The sequence below is a fragment of the Diabrotica virgifera genome, chromosome 7 (assembly GCF_917563875.1).
Source record: "Diabrotica virgifera virgifera chromosome 7, PGI_DIABVI_V3a".
In the NCBI taxonomy this organism is placed as follows: Eukaryota; Metazoa; Arthropoda; class Insecta; order Coleoptera; family Chrysomelidae; genus Diabrotica; species Diabrotica virgifera.
Genome location: NC_065449.1, coordinates 215,521,860 through 215,544,347, shown reverse-complemented (window position 1 = coordinate 215,544,347; position 22,488 = coordinate 215,521,860). Strand labels below are relative to the sequence as shown.

Genomic DNA, 22,488 nt, shown 5'->3' with positions numbered 1-22,488 from the left:
CAAATAAACTTTTTTATCCGATGCCTAGATTTTGTGTCATTTTGGAACTACTAATAAAATAAAAATTTTAGTATGTAGTTCCAAAATGACACAAAATCTAGGCATCGGATAAAAAAGTTTATTTGAAGAAAGTGTATTTTTTTGGTCTTCTTAATGGCGGTACAGGCTCGTTTTTTTAATATTGTATTTAATTACAGAGTAATTTCCACATATTAATATATTTTTCAAATTGGGCTCTGCACCGCCATTCTTTATTATATTACGAATACGTGTGCCAAATAACTCGAAAAAATATTCAAAATTACAGCCGCAATCTTGGAACGCGTTTTCGCTACCTGTTGATCGCTACTGTTTCCTCTTAAAGTGTTATTTTAAGAAACTCTAACAAGAAGTAAAACCACTTCTATGTAAATTGGTATATTTATTATATACCAATTAACTAAATAACCAATTAAATAAATATACCAATTTACATAGAAGTGGTTTTACTTCTTGTTAGAGTTTTTTTTTTAACTATATGGTATACAGCCAACCTAGGGAACCTCCCTTTTAGTTGTTATTTTAAGCTTTTTTTACATTCATAGGCGATAATATTTTGATATTGTTAGCATCATAAATTTTTTAGCATTCAGCAGCGTAAAGGTTAATATGCGTATGTTTATTTTCTATACAGGGTGTCCCGAAAAGATTGGTCACAAATTATACCACACATTCTGGGGTCAAAAATAGTTCGATTAAATCTGATTTACCTTAGTACAAATGTACTCATAAAAAAGTTACAGCCCTTTGAAGTTACAAAATGAAAATCGATTTTTTGTTTCAATATATGGAAAACTATTACAGATTTTTTATTGAAAATGGACATGTATCATTCTTATGGCAGGAACATCTTAAAACAAAATTATAGTGAAATTTGTCCACCCCATAAAAAAATTATGGGGATTTTGTTCCCCTAAAACCCTCCCAAACTTTTGTGTACGTTCCAATTAATTCATTATTATGGTACCATTAGTTAAACACAACGTTTTTAAAACTTTTTTGACTCTTAATATTTTTTCGATAAGCGAGTTTTTATCGAGATGCGGCTTGTTTTTCAGTATATTTACATAAAAATTTTATGGGTACGTTCCAATTAAACTATTATTGTGGTACCATTAGTTAAACACATTGTTTTTAAAACTTTTGCCTCTTAGTTTTTTTTCATAAGTCACCTTTTATCGAGATGTGGCTTCTTTTTCAAAATATACCTAAAAATGTAAATTATAAATAAATTTTCAGATTATTATCAGGTCTCTATAATCGTACTTTACCATATACAAATATGTGGTGGATTCGAGAAATATTCAAAATATCTCGATAAACATTGGCTTATCGAAAAAGTACTAAGAAGCAAAAAAGTTTTAGAAACATTGTGTTTAACTAATTGTGTCACAATAATAATTTAATTGGAACGTACACAAAAGTTTGGGGAGTTTAAGGGAACAAAACCCCCATAAATTTTTTATGGAGTGCATAAATTTCACTTTAATTTTTTTTAAAGATGATGCTGCCATAAAATTGCCACATGTCCATTTTTAATAAAAAATCTCTGAGAGTTTTCGATATATGAAAAAAAATCGATTTTCATATTGTAACTTCAAAGGGTTGTAACTTTTTTTGTGTGCACTGTTTTATACAGGGTGTTAGTAAATAAGTATGAAAAATTTTAAGGGCTAATTCTACATGAAAAATTAATATCAGTTTGATCTATAAACATATGTCAGCAAATCCTTAGTTTCGAAGATACGGGGTGTTGAAATTTTTATTTCAAACTGCCAATTTATTTATTGCTCCAAGACCAGTTGAGCTATGAAAATGAAATTTGGTGAGTTTTAGGAGGTAGTTATTACGAATTTTTTGACATACAATTTAGAATTTTGTATTCATCATTGGCGCGCCTACGGGCAATGGTCTGAATTTTTTAAAGAAAAAATAGTACGCCACTGAGATATTTAAAATTAAACATTATTTTTAAATTCCACGACTAATTTATGATAAAAAAGCTTTCTTGTTTTTTTTTTCATATGATACACCGTTTTTATGCAGAAAAATAAAACATCTTGGCGCATATTTTTCATTTCTTAATACATCATCAAGAACTATCCAATATAATAATACTAAACTAGAAAAATAACAGAAAATATTACTAATACCATTTCAACTAGGTGCAAAGCTGCAAGAAATGTTTAAAATGATCTCCTTTAGAGGTACCAGAAGAATTCTATATTCATCATTGGCGCGCGTACGGGTAATGGTCTGAATTTTTTGAAGAAAAAAAAAGTACGCCACTGAGATATGTCAAACTAAAAATCATTTTTGAATTTCTCGTTCAATTGACGACAAAAAATCTTTCTTGCATTTTTCTTCATATGCGGCGCCGTTTTTATGCAAAAAAAAAATTAAACATCTTAACGTTTACAAAGTATTTGAACTAAGTTTCTATGTATATAGTAACTACCTCAAATACTTGGTAAGCGTTAAGATGTTTTATTTTTTTGTATAAAAACGGCACCTCGTATGAAAAAAAGGAAAGAAAGATTTTTTGTCGTAAATTGAACGAAGAATTCAAAAATGATTTCTAGTTTGACATATCTCAGTGGCGTATAATTTTTTTCTTCAAAAAATTCAGACCATTACCCGTACGCGCGCCAATGATGAATATAAAATTCTTCTGTTATCTGTAAAGGAGATCATTTTAAACATTTCTTACAGCTTTGCACCTAGTTGAAATCTTATTAGTAATATTTTCTGTTATTGTTCTAGTTTAGTATTATTATATTGGATAGTTCTTGATGATGTATTAAGAAATGAAAAATACGCGCCAAGATGTTTTATTTTTCTGCATAAAAACGGTGCATCATATGAAAAAAAGGCAAGAAAGCTTTTTTATCGCAAATTAGAGGTGAAATTTAAAAATAATTTTTAATTCGAAATATCTCAGTGGCGTACTATTTTTTTCTTTAAAAAATTCAGACCATTGCCCGTAGGCGCGCCAATGATAAATACAAAATTCTAAATTGTATGTCAAAAAATCCGTAATAACTACCTCCTAAAACTCACTAAATTTCATTTTCATAGCTCAACTGGTCTTAGAGCAATAAATAAATTGGCAGTTTGAAATAAAAATTTCAACACCCCGTATATCCGAAACTAAGCATTTTCGGTCATATGTTTATAGATCAAACTGATATTAATTTTTTATGTAGAATTAGCCCTTAAAATTTTTCATACTTATTTACTAACACCCTGTATAGGTAAATCAGGTTCAATCAACCTATTTTTGACCCCAGAATCTGTGGTATAATTTATGACCAATCTTTTCGGGACACCCTGTATAACTCTATGACTTTTCACATAAGGTATTTTACCTGACTCTGTTAATATGGGTTCGAAAAACTAATGAGATTTTATTTACATAATGCAACCGCAGGCTGTGAAAACATTAAATTTTTCTAAGAAGCGGCTATAAAACAAAATTATTTAAATTTCCCAATTAGTAATATCACTTCAGCGAATAAATAATGTTTTACTTATAATAATTAATATACCACCGTCAAACGGCAATTAAATGGCACTTCCCTTATCACAAAAATAACGCATTATATGTTTACCGTTTATTAATCTATGCAAGGTGTTTTATTATTATATAAATCAATATATGAATCACTTTTTAAAGACTGACTGGAAAAAAAATTAAATAAATATTTTATTTCATAACATGCTACCTCTGTTTCCAAGTAAGTCAATAACTAATTCATCTAGAGGTGGATTCTCTTTTATTTGTATGACCTCTATTTATATGGATTCATTTAAACGTTTTCCTACAATTTGTAGTAAACTTTTTTTGTTTCAATAACGAAAAACACCAATTTTGTTTCTCTAGTTTCAATAATATGATGCTGGCTGTCTCTGCCAGTATTCGGTGAATCCTAATATATATTCTAGGCTATCTTTCTATTAAAAACAAAAAATAAATAGGTTCTTGCCAGAAGCCTAATCCTTAAAATTAGAATCAATCTAAAATTTTTTAGCAATCCTCTTCTTATACTAGACTCCTTGGCGTGTTCTTCACCCAATATCTACATGATACTTGCCAACTTGAATCTTGAATCCCACAAACTTTTATAAAGTCTTTCTAGTGCGCTCTTCCCGGTTGGTTTTGAATTACTTGCTACTCATGCTGTTCTCACTCTGTGCATTCTCATCTTCTCTGTCTTCGTTCGCTTGTCAACATTCTCATTTCTGATGTTATATTACTAAGGAACACACTTTGTAAGAATTTTTTCCATATAGGCCTGGATCGCGCGTACCAAAAAAAGTTGACTAATAGCAAGCTGAAAATTTGTTAATAGTTTAACGGTGTCTAGTCAGACAAACTTTGATCTATTGGAACACTGGAACAGGCGAAGTTTTATTTGTGGAACAGGTTAAAAATTTGAAACGTCAGACTACGAAAACGTCACATGTATTTTGTCGGACAGAACTTTCAATTGATTTGTTACTCTTTCATTTAACTCTCACGCAAAAATCAGGCTGGTATTTATCACCAACTGCGCATTTTAATTAATAAGTCCGACACGTAGAACATGATAAATGACAGGAATTATGTTGGTCATAAGGAGCAGCCTGATTTTTGCATGAGAGTTTAATGAAAGGGCAACAAATCAATTGGAAGTACTGTCCGACAAAATATATGGGACGTATTCGTAGTCTGATGTTCCAAATTTTTAACCTCTTCCACAATTAAAACTTCCCCTGTTCCAGTGTTCCCGTACATCAAAGATTGTCCAACTAACCACCGTTAAGCTATTAGCAAATTTTCAGCTTGCTATTAATCAACTTTTTTTTTGTACGCGGGATCGTGGGCCTAATATACTTTGAATAAAAACAGTATTATCTCTACTTACTACTTAAGACTATATAATAATTATTAACTTTCTTTGAAACTATTATTTCAAAAATCTTATTGATGTCGTTATGTTTTCTAAAAATTATTACCAAAAATGTGTAATTTTTATACGAAATGGACAGATAACCTTTTTGACAAATAAACTACTGATATGTTATTTATATTTGTCTACCGATTATTTTATCTCTGATTAATTGGCTACTTTTATAATTATATGAAAAAAATATAAAATTTTTTTTAAATTATCATTTTTTTTCATAAATATTTTTATTGATTTAAGGTAAATCTGATTGTTTGATTCCATTAATTTGTTAATTCTGCAGCTTTAAAACATTCTATTTAAGCGTATAGCAGAGGAAACACATTAGTATTTGCACTAGAAAGGACCTCACGCTTTTTGTCTTTTATAAATTAGATGAGCTAATAATAATATGAATGCATAAAATTGAACTTTAAACACTCACAGGAAAGATAATGGCGATAATGGACAAAGTTAATTTTAAAATTAACCAATGAAACTCAACGTATTATATCATGAGTTTATGAAAGACAAAAAACAAAAAGTTGAAAATTGCTAAGTAAATAAAGCAAGTGCCATTACCCATTCAAGAGTCAAAATAAGAAAACGAACGTAAAGAACAATAAGACCACGACCAAAAATATTGAAAACAGATTTAAAGTTACTAGATTAAAGGTGTGTGCAAAGCACGTAAAATGGAAAGAACCAAGAAAAAAGTAAGAATCAGCTTTTTGGCTTTAAATATTCAGGTCTGTTACGATAAAGATATAAATAAATCAACACCTACTGCAATGTTTTAATAAATAATGTGATAAAAACAAAATTTGCACAAAAAATTGAACTGAAGATGGATATACTCAAATAAATATTAGAAAAGGCGAAAACGGCGGGTTCGTTAGAAAAAATATTCCCATGAGATTTTTTTGCATAATCACATTCGTGAGACATCCCATAATAAGGTTCGAGAAGTCGCGTACGTGAAAAGTGGAACAATTTTTTTTTAATCAAATTGCAAAAAATCAATGTTTTTTGCCCGTACTAATTTTTGTTAGGTTTTTTGGACAATTCTGTACAAAAAAAGGTCTACTTGAAATGTTTCTCTACAGTTGATCGTTTTAAGTTATACACAATTTAAAATTGAAAAAACAAAAAATGGCGATTTTCAAGGCTTAATAAATTGGTTAAAAGTTATTATTATGAAAGTCGGAAAGTGACTAAATCAAAACTTAAAGCCCCCCCACCTACAAGATCCTGTAGAAATTTTTGTCATTATTTTAGTACTAAGCTGTTATTTTTAAGTAATAATAATGAGCGCCAGCACGTATTAGGCGGCCGTCTATGGTGAGTGCGAGAGAGATGCCATTCCCGCAGTTCAATGGAGCATCTTACTCGCACTCACACTTACAGCCGCGTCAATACGATCTTACGGCTTATTGTTAATAATTAAAAATAACAGCTTCGTCATAAATTAATTACACAAATTTCTCCAGGATCATGTAGGGGGGCTTCAAACTTTGATTTAGTCACTTTCTGACTTTCATAATAATAATTTTTAACCGAGTTATTAAGTATTAAAAATGGCCATTGTCGCGTTTTTCAAATTTTAAATTGCGTATAACTCGAAAACCGTCAACTTAAGAGAAAAATTACAAGAGACCTTTTTTGTCCAGAATGGTCTAAAAAATCTAAAAAAAAAATATACGGGCCAAGAATAATAGTTTTTGCAATTTGATTAAAAAAAATTGTTAAAAAAAATTTGGACCACTTTTCTCGTGGGCGACTTCTTGAACCTTATTCTGGGGTGTATTGCAAACGTGATGATGCAAAAAAATCTGATGGGAATATTTGTTCCAACGAACCCGCCGTTTTCGCCTTGTCTATATGGATATGTCTATATGGATATTGGATATGTCTACAGGGTGATCAACTTCTGTGACAAAGTCCAATATATCTGTTGTTATACAATATATGAAAAAAAGTTGTTAATAAAAGTTATAGACACCTTTAATGTACATATTTTAAAATTGGTGAGAAATATACAGGGTCCCCCATAACACGGTGCCAAACCAAAGTTATGTTTTTTTAAATAGAACACCCTGTATTTTATTCAAAATCTGGTTTCTCTACATTTTTCTGATTCTAGAGATATAACACTTGTCTAGGGTTATACTGAGTGTTTCAAAGTTACAAGCACTTTTATTAAAAAAACATACTGATTTGATCGCCCTGTATGTTTCTATTGGTGTAATATGAACTTATTTTTTTAATGCTTTTGACTGTCAATATTAAAGTAGTTTTGCAACAATGTACAATTTTTTTATAACTACACAAATTGTATACAGGGTAAGTCAAAATGTAAATACAAGATTTTCTTCATAATTTTAAATGGAACACCCTGTATTTTATATTATTATCGAAAAGTTCTATAACTATACTTACATATCTTCTAAATATTCCCTATACCTAAAGTTATTAGTTTTCGAGATATTTTAGTTTAATTGTTGATAACAACATGTATTACTTAGTTATTAATAACAATACTTTAATTTATTAAAATTTATTAAAAAAACTAAATTAAATAAAAAATGTTCAACGTACTTCTTATGTTATAAAAGGTGTTCAAAATGACCTCCCATAACGTCTACACAAGCCTGGAGACGAGTTTCGAAAGACCTACGGATGTTTGTAAGCATTTGTTGTGTGACACTTTGAAAGGCGTTTTGAATCCTTATTTTCATATCGTCAACTATTATTGGAGGTGTCCTATACACTACGTCTTTAATATAACCCCAAAAAAAGAAGTCAACTTCGTTTAATTCTAGTGATCTGGGTGGCCAGTGAACTGGCCCATCTCTTCCTATCCATCTTTCAGGAAATAGTTTATCGAGTTCACCGTTGACAAGTGCGTTGTGGTGAGCAGGGGCTCCGTCGTGAAGGTACCACATATGTTGGCGGATGTTTAATGGTACATTTTCAAGTAGAATAGGTAAATGATTCACTAGAAAATTTAAATAAACCTCACCATTTACCGATTCCTCAAAGAAAAAAGGACCTATAACGTAATCGCCTATGATTCCACCCCAAACATTTAAGGACCATCTCGTTTGACTATGTGTCTGAGCACAGTACGGATTGGTTGTGGAATAATAATGAAAATTGTGTCTGTTTACACTAACATTTTTGTGGAATGTTGCCCCGTCGCTAAAAAAAATAACAAACTCAAAAAAATCTCTCTGTATAACTATTTGTTTTTGTGATCATTGACAAAATTGTACTGTTCGTTCGAAATCATCCCCAACAAGTTCCTGATGTAATTGTATATGATATGGGTGCATGTTGTTTTTCTTGAGTATGTTTTGGATAGATGCATAACTTATATCTTGCTCTCTTGTAATATTTTGAATACTTGTATGAGGATTTTCGGTAACAGGCAGTAAAACATTTAATTCATTTTCATCCGTAATAATGATTTTTGTTTTTTCCTTTGCTTCATAAACAGAACTAGTACGATTAAACATGTCTAATAAGTTGTCAAATGCTCTCTTATTTGGTTGCTGATGCTATGGACACCGTCCTTATGCTCCTTATAAATTCTTGTGGCAACTAATTAGTTTTTGAAACACTCTCCGAAAATCCATATCATGTCTGTCATTTCTTCACGACTAAAATTCATTGTTAGGTAACAATTATAACAATATGGCAAACAATTATAATCAATAACAAAAATAAATACAGATAATTAAAATCTTACATCTGACAGTCCTTGTGTCAATTATTTCAAAGCCACCTTAAACAAGAACTTGCAGCAATTTATAGTTCCCATTTCTTCGCGGAAAATTAATATCATTTTGTTAGTAAATATAAAATTATCGTTATTGTATATAATTTACCATAAACTTGGAGAAAAAATGAAATGCAGTCTAATTTTAATTATGATTAACAAACTCATTGGAGGTTTCTAATATTAAGGGTAATTAATTTACTGTAATAAACGTATCTATGAGTTATCAACAATAAAACTAAAATATCTCGAAAACTAATAACTTTAGGTATAGGGAATATTTAAAAGATATGCAAGTATAATGAAAGAACTTTTCGATTGTAATATAAAATACAGGGTGTTTCATTTAAAAATATGAAGAAAATCTTTTATTTGCATTTTGACTTACCCTGTATACAATTTGTGTAGTGATAAAAAAATTGTATGTTGTTGCAAAACTACTTTAATAGTGACAGTCAACAGCAGTAAAAAAATAAGTTTATATTATACTGTTAGAATCATACAGGACAATAAAATCAGTACGATTTTTTGATAAAAGTGCTCATAACTTTGAAACACTCAGTATAACCCTAGACAAGTGTTATATCTTTTTAATCAGAAAAATGTAGAGATACCAGATTTTGAATAAAATACAGGGTGTTCCATTTAAAAAAACATAACTTTATTTTGGCACCGTGTTATGGAGGACCCTGTATATTTCTCACTAATTTTAAAATGTGTACATTAAAGGTGTCTATAACTTTTATTAACAACTTTTTTTCATATATTTTATAATAACAGATATATTGGACTTTGTCACAGAAGTTGATCACCCTGTATATTAGTAGCAACGATTTTATCTTAACTAATTTTTGAATTTAATAGATTATAAATTATTAGGAAGACTTCACAAATATGAAAAAACATAGTTAATTGACGTATAAACTAATAAATATGTTGATAAAAGAAATGGAAGTTGCCTAAAACTGTTTGTTGATCAATTACTAATGAGTTTCTCGAAACAGTTATAATCAAATGTATAACTAGTTTTCACAACGGAAAGTCTAATTAATAATGTGACAATCATTTCATTACAAAAATTCATTAGTTTTACAAAATATTCATATTTTATATTAATAACAAACAAAAAATTGCTTCAAATTTTAAAACTTAAGCTTAGTATGTCTTATATAATATGTATATGTATACCTCATAGTTATGCCTTCTCCTCCAAATACGGTTTTCCAGGATGCCACCAAATATTACTCTGAGAATATTTCGTTCAAATATGACCAAGAGGTTTTTATCTGTCTTGGACATCGTCCATGTTTCCAATCCATAGTTCAGCACTGGCAGTAAAATGATTTTGTATATTTTCATATTTTGCATATAGATTTTCACTTTGAAAAAACTCAAACAAGATAGAACTTTTTGCAATTTCATTAAGAAATGTTTAATAAACAACATATCAAAAAGTTCTGCTCGAGAATTGTGTGCTTCATTTTTTATTAAACAAATGAACTACGAAATTAGATGTTTCTTTAAATAACTCCGAAAATATAAATCTTAGAAGAAAACTGACTTGACCATTGAAGAAATCACAAAATTTTACAAAAAATGCCTTATATCAAGAATTTTCTAAAATTAAATCTGTATCTTCTATAATTTTTTATTTAAAACGCTAATGCCACCCTTCTCACAAACATTGGGGCACTGTAAACTAACGTACGGCGAAGTGCACGATTGAGTTATTTTAATGTAAATCTTTAACTAATTGATCGAATAAAATTCTACAAATTACACATGAAAGAAGAATAATTATGCAATCTTATGGTTATAACAGAAAGAAATAAAATGTATGGGCATAAGTACGGTGTGGGTGGAAAATGAGCCTTACATGAATTTTGTTTAAAAATGATTTAAAAATGTGTAACTAATACAATTTTTCTTATAAAACTCTCCATTTTGCACAACTTACCTTTCAAGCATCTTACTAAAAAAATCATTCAAAAAAAATCTCAAAAATTTAATTCCAATGATATGACGTCTCAAAAATTGTAATTTTTGAAATCTTCGTAGTTTTATAGAATTACCACCATTTTAAGAAGGTATTTCTCAAGTTTGAACAGATCTATTACAGTTTTATAAGTGCTTTCTTAAAGCTTAGGATGTAGTCTTTAAAATGCACTAAATTATTTTACTTCAGAAATGAAATAATAGTACATTGTTTACCGGGTAGGAAAAGCTTAACATTCCTGGACGACTGTGAAGATTGCTAAGTCGAGGCGCAAGCCGAGACTTAGCAACACAGAGTCCAGGAATGTGGCTTTTCCTACGAGGTAAACATACTATTTTTCCGCAAATCGTTTAAAATTCGACAGATATTGATTGATTTAAAAAAAACGCGATAATTTTATTCCCAAATAAATGATGCTTTGAAATTCCTAATAAAATTACTTGGGTTACTATGGAAACGTATTGAGGTTGAATTGTCAAACTTTTCTATCATTTATGTAGAACACTAACAACTGTACGGAAATATCATTTCCTTACAGTAAGGAAATGACATTTCCTTACAGTAAGGAAGTCCTGACTTTTTCTTCAAGAAATTTTGACAGGAATGTCAAAATTTCCTGGCGATTTGCGGAAAACTATTTTTAATAAAATTAAGGAAGATAACAAAAATGTAATAAAAAAAACCGAAAATTACCAGCTAAAAAAATGTTTATACAAAGTGATCAAAACTTTTTTCTGTAAAACTTACCTAAAATACATTTAATAATAAGCTTCAACAATAATAAATGTTCAACAAAAAAAAATTTTTATTTCTTATACAGTATGTCTGCATAGCCGGGAACCTATTGATAACTATTTTATTATCAGTTTTACGAAAAAAAGATGTTCTTTATAAAATACTCTACATCGTATATAATCTAAGATTCAATCATCAAATATCAAATTTAATTAATGTTATACGAGGTATGTCAAAAAAGATGAATTTCACTCAAGAGTAAATTACCTTTACATTTCAAAATATCGAAAATTGTTAATAAGAAAAGTTGTTTGGAATTAAAAAATTTGTTTTAGTGTTCAATTACATCCTTCTAATTAAAATATTGTGAATAATAAAGGCACTTAATTCTTAAGAAAAATTCATATTTTTTACATACCTCGCATAAAATTAAAAAAGTTTGATATCTGATGATTGTATTTTAGATTTTAGACCAGGGAGAGGATTTTATGAAGAAAAACTTTTTTTCGGATGTAGTCTTTAAAATGCACTAAATTATTTTACTTTAGAAATGAAATAAACTATTTTTAAGAAAATTAAGAAATATAACAAAAATTTAATACAAAAACCGAAAATTACCAGCTAAATAAATGTTTATACAAAGTGATCAAAACTTTTTTCTGTAAAACTTACCTAAAATAAATTTAATAATAAGCTTCACCATTAATAAATGTTCAACAAAAAAAATTTTTTTAGCTCATACAGTATTTCTGCATAGCCGGGAACCTATTGATAACTTTTTTATTATCAGTTTTACGAAAAAAAGATGTTCTTTATAAAATACTCTACATCGTATATAATCTAAGATGCAATCATCAAATATCAAATTTAATTAATGTTATACGAGGTATGTCAAAAAATATGAATTTCACTCAAAAGTAAAGTACCTTTACATTTCAAAATATCGAAAATTGTTATAAAGAAAATTTGTTTGAAATTAAAAAATTTGTTTTAGTGTTCAATTACATCCTTCTAATTAAAATATTGTGAATAATAAAGGCACTTAATTCTTAAGAAAAATTTATATTTTTTACATACCTCGTATAAAATTAAAAAAGTTTGATATCTGATGACTGTATTTTAAATTTTAGACCAGGGAGAGGATTTTATGAAGAAAAACTTTTTTTCCTAAAAGTGATAATAAAATAGTTATCATAATTGTAATAAAATGATGATGAGTATCCGAAATTTGAGAAAAAATTAAAAAGTTTTTTCGATTAGAATGATGTAATTGTATATTTAGACATAGTTTCTAATTTCAAACAACTCTTCATAATAGCATTTTTTGATATTCTGGAATATAAAGGTACTTTACCCCTTAACGAAATTCATATTTTTGACATAACTCGTATAAAATTGATAAAATTTGATATCTGATGGTTGAGTTTTAAATTTTTGACTATCCAGAGCATTTTACTAAGAATAACTTTTTTTCGTAAAATTGATAATAAAAAAGTTTTCCATGTCGTTCCTAGCTACGCAGACACACTGTATAAGAATTTTCAAATTGCAATGCCATATTAAAATTCGGCATAATCAAAAACAAAATGGAAACATATTTGATCAAAGTAAAATAATAAATTTATCGATATTTATAAAATTATTTATACAAAACAATTGTTATTGTTTAAACAATTAATAAACAATTAGCGGCCAAATCTGCGAGCAGAACTTTTACTTTAACATGTATATAAGTTTGTTTGAATTTTTCGAAACAATGCATGTTTTCGTTCTAATTGCACTCTCCTAATTGTTTAACATGAAGAGAAGTATCCATTTTCTCAAATGTGGTCTCGATGTAACAAAGTACAAAAACTCAAAGAAGTGCCACAAAGTTGTATATTAAAAGGTCATAAAAGAACGCGTTTCGGCTCAGCATAAGCCATTATCAGCTTAAAATACAGGAACACAAACAACAAAGGACTGTCCAGAAACGGGAAGGAGAAAGAATCAACTAGTTTACATTATACCTTCATTATTAAGTGTTAAGCTATTTTAGCATTTTTGTTACAATTTGACTGTAAAAATTGTGTAAAACTTCTACATGGGGAGAAACCATCTTGTGCACTGATCAGTTCTGACACCTGATCAGTCCACAAGATGGAAGAATTGTGGACTGTCAGGACTGACACAATGCTAAAATAGGTTAACACCTAATACTGAAGTTTGTAGAATTATATTTATATTGTAAACTAGTTGCTTCTTCCTCCTTCCTGTTTCTGGTCAACCCTTTGTTGTTTGTGTTCCTGTATTTTAAGCTAGTGATGGCTTGTGCTGAGCCGAAACGCGTCCTTGTATGACCTTTTAATATAAAATTTTGTGGTACTTCTTTGAGTTTTTGTACTTTGTATATTGTTATTTTTATTTTTTGCCTTATTTATTTACTTTGCATGTGTTTACGTAGTCCAAAATAGCACTTGGTTGCCAGGATTATTTTCCGTTTAATTTCATCCGTTATGCATTTTTCATTGGATTGGTCATCAGGGAGCTCAAGTATGTAGATAAGTCCACCACATCAAAGGTACAGTTATTAACAGTGAATGGGGACCGATGTTTTTAGCTCTAGTAATCTTTCTCTGAGGTCATAATTTTTTATGCTTTATTATTTTTGATTCCTCTGTTGTCTATTCCGGCGTCTCTAATCGCCTTTTCCTTGAATCTATGTTGAAAATGATGATTCCGGCGCAACATCCTGTCACAAACTTTAAATCTCTCCTTAAATCTTCAATATTTTACTGGTGTAGTTTTCACTCAAATTTTTAATAAAGCTGCTATTTTGTGTTGTTAGTCCAGAGAAATAAGATTTTTCTCGTGACACATCCCCCTCCAGGCCGAAACAAAATTTTTTGAGTAGTATGGACATCTATATAAAAATGTTGGGAACACTTAAACGTAACTTTTAAAAAAGGTTTTATTTGAGAAATCACAACTTTTACAACTTATGGAACTATTGTTATACAATTAAATACGAATTAAAAAGAACGCTGAAAAATGTATGTTGCATCTATTTATTGGTTCGGTTATGCTGCGTCGGCTTCCGGGTCATCGGTCAGCCTGGGACGTTGAGGCTTGCATTTCTATATTAATAAATATGTTTCCTGCAGCCGATTTTGATGATATACATAGTTATAAACAAATGAAAATCAAAAACGGTAAATTTTTGCTTTTTTCGTCTATTACTAAAAAACGAAGCATTCTAAACAAATTTGAGAATAATAAACTCATAAATCATATTAAAACTTCAATATGGCGTTCGCTGAATATATATATATCCTTATTTGTTGCTTAGAAAATTGCAAAAATATGTCATAAATTTTAACATTTTATAAAAAATGTTCATAACTTATGTAAAAATTTAGTTATAATCTTCTTATTACACGGAATGCTGAGACTTCTTGTGCTTAAATTGTATTTTAAATTTCAAAGCAATTGGTCAAATGGTTTAAAAATTATTTAATTTGTTTATCCCAAATTCATTTTTTTTGCAACACTATAAGTCAGAAAATTATGAGGTTACAGTAATATTTCGGACAGTTTATGAAAGAAGAAGATTTATACTATTAACTTATTTAAAAAAAAAATGACAAAAAGCAATTTTAAACAGTGTAAAATTATTTTGCAAAAACATGTCGATTTTTTGCTTACTGAAAAACAATTAAAATAACTTTTTAACCGTTACCCGTAGAAAAATTATTTTTCAACAATTGTCCTAGGACAATTAGGGACGAAGTTAGCCCCCCCCCCCTTTTTAATTCACATGTTTTTTCAAAATAATTTTGCCATATTAAAATTATTTTTTGTCATTTTTTTTAATAAATTAATAGTGTAAATCTTTTTCTTTCATAAACTATCCAAAGTACATATTACTGTAACTTCATCATTTTCTGACTTAAAGTGTTTCAAAAAAAATTAATTTGGGAAAAACAAATTAAATAACTTCAAAACTATTTGACCGATTACTTTTAAATTTAGGTTGTGATTTAAGCACTAGAAGTCTCAGCATTCCGTGTATTAAAAAGGTTCTATGTTAATTGTTACATAAGTTATGAATATTTATATAAACTCAAAATTTATGATTTATTTTGCAATTTTCTAAGCAACTAATAAAGAAAGACATATTCAGCGAACGCCATATTGAAGGTTTTTATACGGTTTATAAGTTTCTTACTCTCAAATTTGTTTAAAATGCTTAACTTTCTGGTAATAGACAAAAAAACAAAAATTTACCGTTTTTTATCTTCATTTGTTTATAACTATGTATATCATCAAAATCGGCGGCACGAAATATATAGGTTATTATTATAGATGTCTATACTACCCAAAAAATTTAGTTTCGGCCTGGAGGGGGTTGTGTCACCAACAGGATATTTTTTCCCTTATTTATCTGAACTATGTGTTCACATATTTTATTAATATTGTTTTCCATTAAATCTATAAACTTTAGTTTTATGTATATTATGCAGATGTACAATAATTGTATCATAAATACGAGTAATATTGATGATAGTTACAGCTAAAAATTTATAAAAGTGTAATAAATATCTTTTATGTTTTCAGGAAATATAAGATTTTATGTTTTTGCCTTTTGGCTTTATTAAATATAAAACTAGGACAATGCGCTACAGGAGATGTGAGCTTCATAATATTCTCAGATAATGAAAACAGGGGACATTTAATAGTAAGTAATACACAAGTTTAACTAGTACTAAGTAATAATTATTATATAGCAAATAATATTTAACTACGAAATAATCTAAAAGTTTCGATATTCAAGTATTTTGAAGACATATATTCAGCTACGTAAGCCTTAAAAATAATGTTTTCTTCTTTCCCTTTATAAGCAATTCGGCTTGTTGATAGGTGGAATAATACTTCTATGGAAGGTTGTTACATCATTTTATACGCGGTCGTCCGATACTTCTTCTGCCAATTGGTGATTTATCTTTAGCTATTTTGACGACACGGGTCTTTCCCTTCCTGCCACATGGGTTTCCACCATTATGCTTACTCATTTTTTTTTCTGTTTAGTATCCATTCTTTTATTCACTGTACCGGATGTCCCAATAAGAATGTCTCTCGTCCATATCTCAGGAACAGCTTATATAGTACAGCTTTGAGAAAAAATATTTATAACAAAAGTTCCCTCGGGAAAAGCCTGGAAATTATTTATATAATTAAAGGTCCACCGCTAGAGGGCGTAATTGAATATCAAAAATTAAAAAATCAAAATTTTACAAAATTTACCTAATGAAAGGGCACTGGAAATCCAATCATCGTATTCTTTATAAAATTCTGTGCATACTTGATTTCACATTAAGTCTACCTTTGCAAATAAGAGGTGGTGGTGAGTGAGAACGTTATTATGAAAAAATGGCTGTAAGTCCGGTTCTGCTAAAGCAAATTTTGCATACTTGGTCATGTTAAAAGCAGCTCTTTTACGTCGATGTAAGAGTCTTATTTTCGAAACAGCCTAATAAGTAATATGCCAGCTAGTAGGCGATATTTAATTATTTTCGGAAGTCTAGTTTTTTTTGGAGAATATTAAATACAAGTATGCATTTTTAATCCTGTATTACAAAATTAGACCAAATTAGAAACATAATACCGAAAATCACATGTCGATGCCCTTTTTCTATCTCGAGATATGTTAAGAAACGTGTAAATTTTAAACAACTGTTAATACCACCGGTAAACGAAGTTAAGGAAAAGTAGTGTTCTATGGAAAAAACAAAGAAATATTTTCCAGATGTAAACGTATATCCTTAAACTTAAACAACAATAAGACAAACAACACTATAAAATATAACAAACAAATAAAAGCAACTACTTAGTGGCGACCTAAATGTTCAAATTATTATTGCCCATCATTTTCGATGCAAGCATTTACTCTTTCAAGAGTAGATTGAACAGCAGCCTCAATTTCTGCTTTCGCAATGCTTTGAATGGCGTTTCGTATTCTCTAGGTTCTAGATCATGTTTTCTCGAGTAGTGGGCCTAGCGTCAAAAACAAGGTCTTTAATCCGTCCTCATAAATAAAAGTCTAAAACAGTTAAATCTGTTACTATTCAATCTACTCCTGAAAGGTAAATGCTTGCATTGAAAATGATGGGCAACAAATTTGAACATTTAGGCAGTCACTAAGACTAAGTAAGTAGTTGCTTTTATTTCTTTGTTACATTTTATAGTTTTGTTTGACTTATTCTTGTTTTAATTAACTATATACGTTTACATCAGGGAAAATGTTTATTTGTTTTTTCCATCGCACACTACTTTTCCTTAACCTCGTTTACCGGTGACAGTAATATTTAAAATTTACACATTTCTTAAGATATCCCGAGATAGAACAAAGGCATCAACATGCGGTTTTTGGTATTATGTTGCTAATTTGGTCTAATTTTGTAATACAGGATTAAAAATGCATACTTATGTTTAATATATTCCAAAGAAAACTAGATTTCTGAAAATAATTAAATCTGACTATATATGAAAATAAATAACGTGAATAAAAATAATCTCGAATATAGTGAAATTCTCTCCAAATTTTATTTTTATCAATTTGAATTCACTTTTTACAAATACCTCAAGGAATAAAACGTGGAGGAAATTAAAACAAGGAAAATAAATAACGTGAATAAAAATAGTCTCAAATATAGTAAAATTCTCTTCAAATTTTATTTTTATCAATTTGAATTCACTTTTTACAAATACCTCAAGGAATAAAACGAATACATGTACTTATGTGATCTATTTTCCTTCTTAAATTTCTAGGAAAAACGGGATGCCGAGGAGAAACCGCCAATTATATACGAGATGAACGTCAACTCAAACGTTACTAATCGTTTCGCGACGACAGTCATCGAAAGCAGAGTCAAGAATGCACACACTACGGCTCGGGAAGCTGTCTTTTCTGTGATTCTTCCAGAACAAGCATTTATTTCAGAGTTCGTAATGATAATAGGCGGAAAAAGTTACAAGGCGTACGTCAAAGGAAAGGAAGAAGCTAAAAATATTTATGACAAGGTAAGTGTTATTCCTCTAAAGATACTTTTATAAAAAAAACTATTAGACCAGGGCGCATCTGTAAAAATATTAGTACATTTGGACGTTGAGAGGTGACTCAAATTTTTTTTGCAGAAATTGCTTGAAAATAACTCAAATAATAATACTTGAGTTATCCTCCCTCTCAAAAAGGTCCGGAACATTGTTTAAATATTTAAAGTCAAAAAATGAAGGAAAATTCGATTTTTTTCTTGGTTTTTTGATTATAACTTTAAAATATTCATTTTCGAGAAAAGTTGTATTGACATAAAAGTTGCGTAATTAAATTTCCTACAATATAGAATTGGTTAACATTTAAAAAAATGGTCACCCTTGTTGCAAAATAGCAATAATTGCGAAAAAAAAACATACAAAAACAAGTATTCGCATTTTACGTTTCTCAACCATTTATGCTACACTTAACACCATCATATTTCACCCAGAAAAACATTATGATACAGTTAAACAATACTGTAAATTTCAGTAAGATCGGTTTAATAGATTTTGCAAAATAAATTTTGCAATCCAGCTTTCGCAAAAAAAATTCAATATTTCAAAATGTTATAGTACTAAAAATAAAGCAGATAGCAAGTTGAATTTCTTTTTGCATATAGAAGTGTACTGTACCTTTCATTTGCAATTTGCAAAATTAAAATCGATTAACTACCACGGCGTCAGGATTTTTTTAAATAAACATTAATTATTGGTGCTGCGCGCAGGACAGCGGATAGTTTGTTCTGATTGGGCATTCCAATAACCTTTGATAGTGATTGATACATTTTAATTTTTATTACATTTCGATATGAATAAATAAATTTGTTTATTGCAAAATAAAAACCCATACTCTATCCTTTGAAATAACACTTTTTTTAGCAAAAATTTTCTTTGTTCATATATTTGAACTTGGAGAATAAAAGTTTATTATTTTTAAACATATGCAATTGTTTAAACAATATTTCACAAACAATAATAAAATTAGTTTGATTTTTGTGGAATTAAAATATTAAAATACAACAAAATATACAGTAAGAAAATAATATATTAGATAAAGATTGGAAGAAATTTTGGTGGAAATCAACTTGTGTGAATCGAACACCGCTGTCCTGCGCGTAGTACCAATAATTAAAGTTTATTTTAAAAAAATTCCTGACGCCGTGGTGGTTCATCGATTTTAATTTTGCAAATTGAAAATGAAAGGTACAGTATACTTCTATATGCAAAAAAAAATACTTGTTATCTACTTTATTTTCAGTCCTGTAACATTTTGAAGAAATGAATTTTTTTTTGCGAAAGCTGGATTGCAAAATTTATTTTGCAAAATCTATAGGATCGATCTTAATGAAATTTACAGTATTATTTTACTGTATTATAAAGTTTTTCTGGGTGAAATATAAAGGTCCTAATTGTAGCATATATGGTTGAAAAACGTAGAATGCGAATACTTGTTTTTGAATGGTTTTTGCTATTATTGCTATTTTGCAACAAGGGTGACTACTTTTTAAATTTTTAACCAATTCTATATTGTAGGAAATTTAATTACGAAACTTTTATGTCAGTACATCTTTTCTCGGAAATGAATACTTTTAAAGTTATAATCAAAAAACGATGAAAAAAATCGAATTTTTCCTTCATATTTTGACATTTTGATTATTTAAACAATGTTTCGGACCATTTTGAGAGAGAGGATAACTCAAATATTATTATTTGAGTTATTTTCAAGCAATCTCTGCAAACAAATTTGAGTCACCTCTCAACGTCCATCTCAAAACAGATGGGCCCTGGACTATATACTATTACGGCGTTTGTAGAAAGAGAGTATAATATAATTTATAGTACAAGCATTTACTTACTATAAATTTCTCATATAAACTAAATTCATTTTAGTGATCAAATGCAGTATTCTGAACAATTGAATAATTTCGTTAAACAAAACGAACTCGATTTCCGAATCAAAAGTTTTCGTGTATGTGGCGTGATTCTGGATGAGTATTTGCAAACATTTCATTATGTAAAAATTGGAATTTGATTACAAGTTTAGCTGTCCATTTCTGAACCCATGTTTTTCAATATTTTTCAAACAATAATTTAATGCAAAAATATACTTCACTGAAATTCCGCATTCATTTAAAGGCGAAATTAAAACTTGTATAGCAAAACTTGATATGTCCGATTTTTGCCAAAGTGAGATTATTTGCTTGATATTATGTTATTTACTAATGTCACGTTAGTAGAGTTTGGTATGTCTATGATGAAGGTAAAACCCTTAAAAATGAGAATGACAATATATCATCTGTCCGCTGTGGTACCTATTAGGTAGGGCAGAACTTGATTTCTTATGTTAAAATATTAACACATGTCCATCACATTAGCAACTCGCTTTAAAAATTTCAAGAATTCAGAGGGCCTCTCAAACTTTCAAAATGCTCTACTGAAAAATTAGGTTAGGTGGATATATAAACTTTTGTCGAAAGTCTACAGATTTTATCTTCCAAATAGCCATTGTATCTTTGGAAACTACTAAACGAAAGATATATTATGCGGATGAGCAGACACCCCAACTCCTCCATGACAAAGAGTCCCCCTACTGATCTTTTGCCGTGTACCTCTAATTTTATTTGAAGTAATTCATATCTTTCACCTTTCAACTTGAATTCTCAGTAATTTTCTCTATATAATATACATCTCAAAGGCATCCTTTTATGTTTCAGTGTAATTGTCCAACTTTCACAATTGTTTTGAAGAAATGTTTATGTTCATGAGTGGTTTCCTCGCTTGTTCGATTCCTAATAGATTTTTTTTTCTTTTTGGTTACATTGACTTTTATTATTTAATCCCAAATATTGTATTGCAGTTGACCTTGATTCCAATTTACTCGTCTAATGCTTCTACTGAACCCTCGCAGGACCAAGGAGGGTCAATAAATGTCCACACATAAATTAATCAAAAACGTGATTCTTTATTTAAACTAATTTAAAAATAACACTTTTGGATTATCCCTACACGATAATGGAATTTATCCGGAGTCTTCGGCTTCAGTGGAATTGGCATCATCGTAGGATACAGAAACATTTTTGACTTCTTGCTGTGCTTACCGCATAAACACTTGCATTTTGAACAAACTATGGATATTTTTGCCCACTTATTGACCTTTTTTATTTTGCTAATTTTATATATGAATGATATCGTCCCTTTCCATTTTGTGATGGTGTTGAAGGTATTCAAGGGGATTATTTATAGTCCATTGTCAAGTTTTTAGAAAAGTAGTATGAGGAAATGAATTAAATTATAGAAATGCTAATTATGCCATCTAATATGGCAGTAGTACGCCGACAACTACTAATTATTTGAGATTTTTAGGAAGAAAGTTATTTAGAAAATCGGATGTAATGCAATGTTGTGGATACATTTTAACCCTCATTGATCCTTCTAGGGTTAATGTAGACTCCAAATGCAAATGAATTAATAGCGGTGAAAAAGACGCAATCTTGTTGCACGCCTCGTCTGATTTGTGTATCTTCAGATGTGTACTCTATTTATATTGTAGCTGTTTGGAGCTAATATAATGCAGTTCTGAAATAAATTTCATTCTGAGCTTTTACTGCATGAATAACGTCTTCTTTGTTTATTTCTGAATCTTTTTCATTCGATCCGTATATTTGACACCCATATCAGAACCGATCGATACCTATATTTGATAACGTGGATACTTATATAAGCAGCCTCCAAAACCGCCTAAATTATCACCATCTGCCTTTTTTTTCTGAAATACAGCAAAAGAAACCCCCTATAAAAGTGTCCGGAATAGATGAAAATCCATTGATCCTACTTCGGGCTACAGTAAATTTTGGTTTAACTATTGAACAAATTTGTACCTCACATTATATTTAATTTCACTGTTTATACACATACACATTAAAAGAATGGAACGACCA

The 22,488-nt window shown here is 29.3% G+C and overlaps 1 protein-coding gene across 1 annotated transcript in view; it reads left to right on the top strand.

Annotated features, from left to right (window-relative positions):
- The window catches only part of LOC114326754 (inter-alpha-trypsin inhibitor heavy chain H4), a 111,377-nt gene that overhangs the window by 6,728 nt on the left and 82,161 nt on the right, over positions 1 to 22,488 (top strand). Inside the window, exons 2-3 of the mRNA XM_028275184.2 lie at positions 16,076 to 16,196; positions 18,287 to 18,538. Coding sequence (XP_028130985.1) covers positions 16,076 to 16,196; positions 18,287 to 18,538 — 373 coding nt within the window. The remainder of the gene's footprint in view (positions 1 to 16,075; positions 16,197 to 18,286; positions 18,539 to 22,488) is intronic.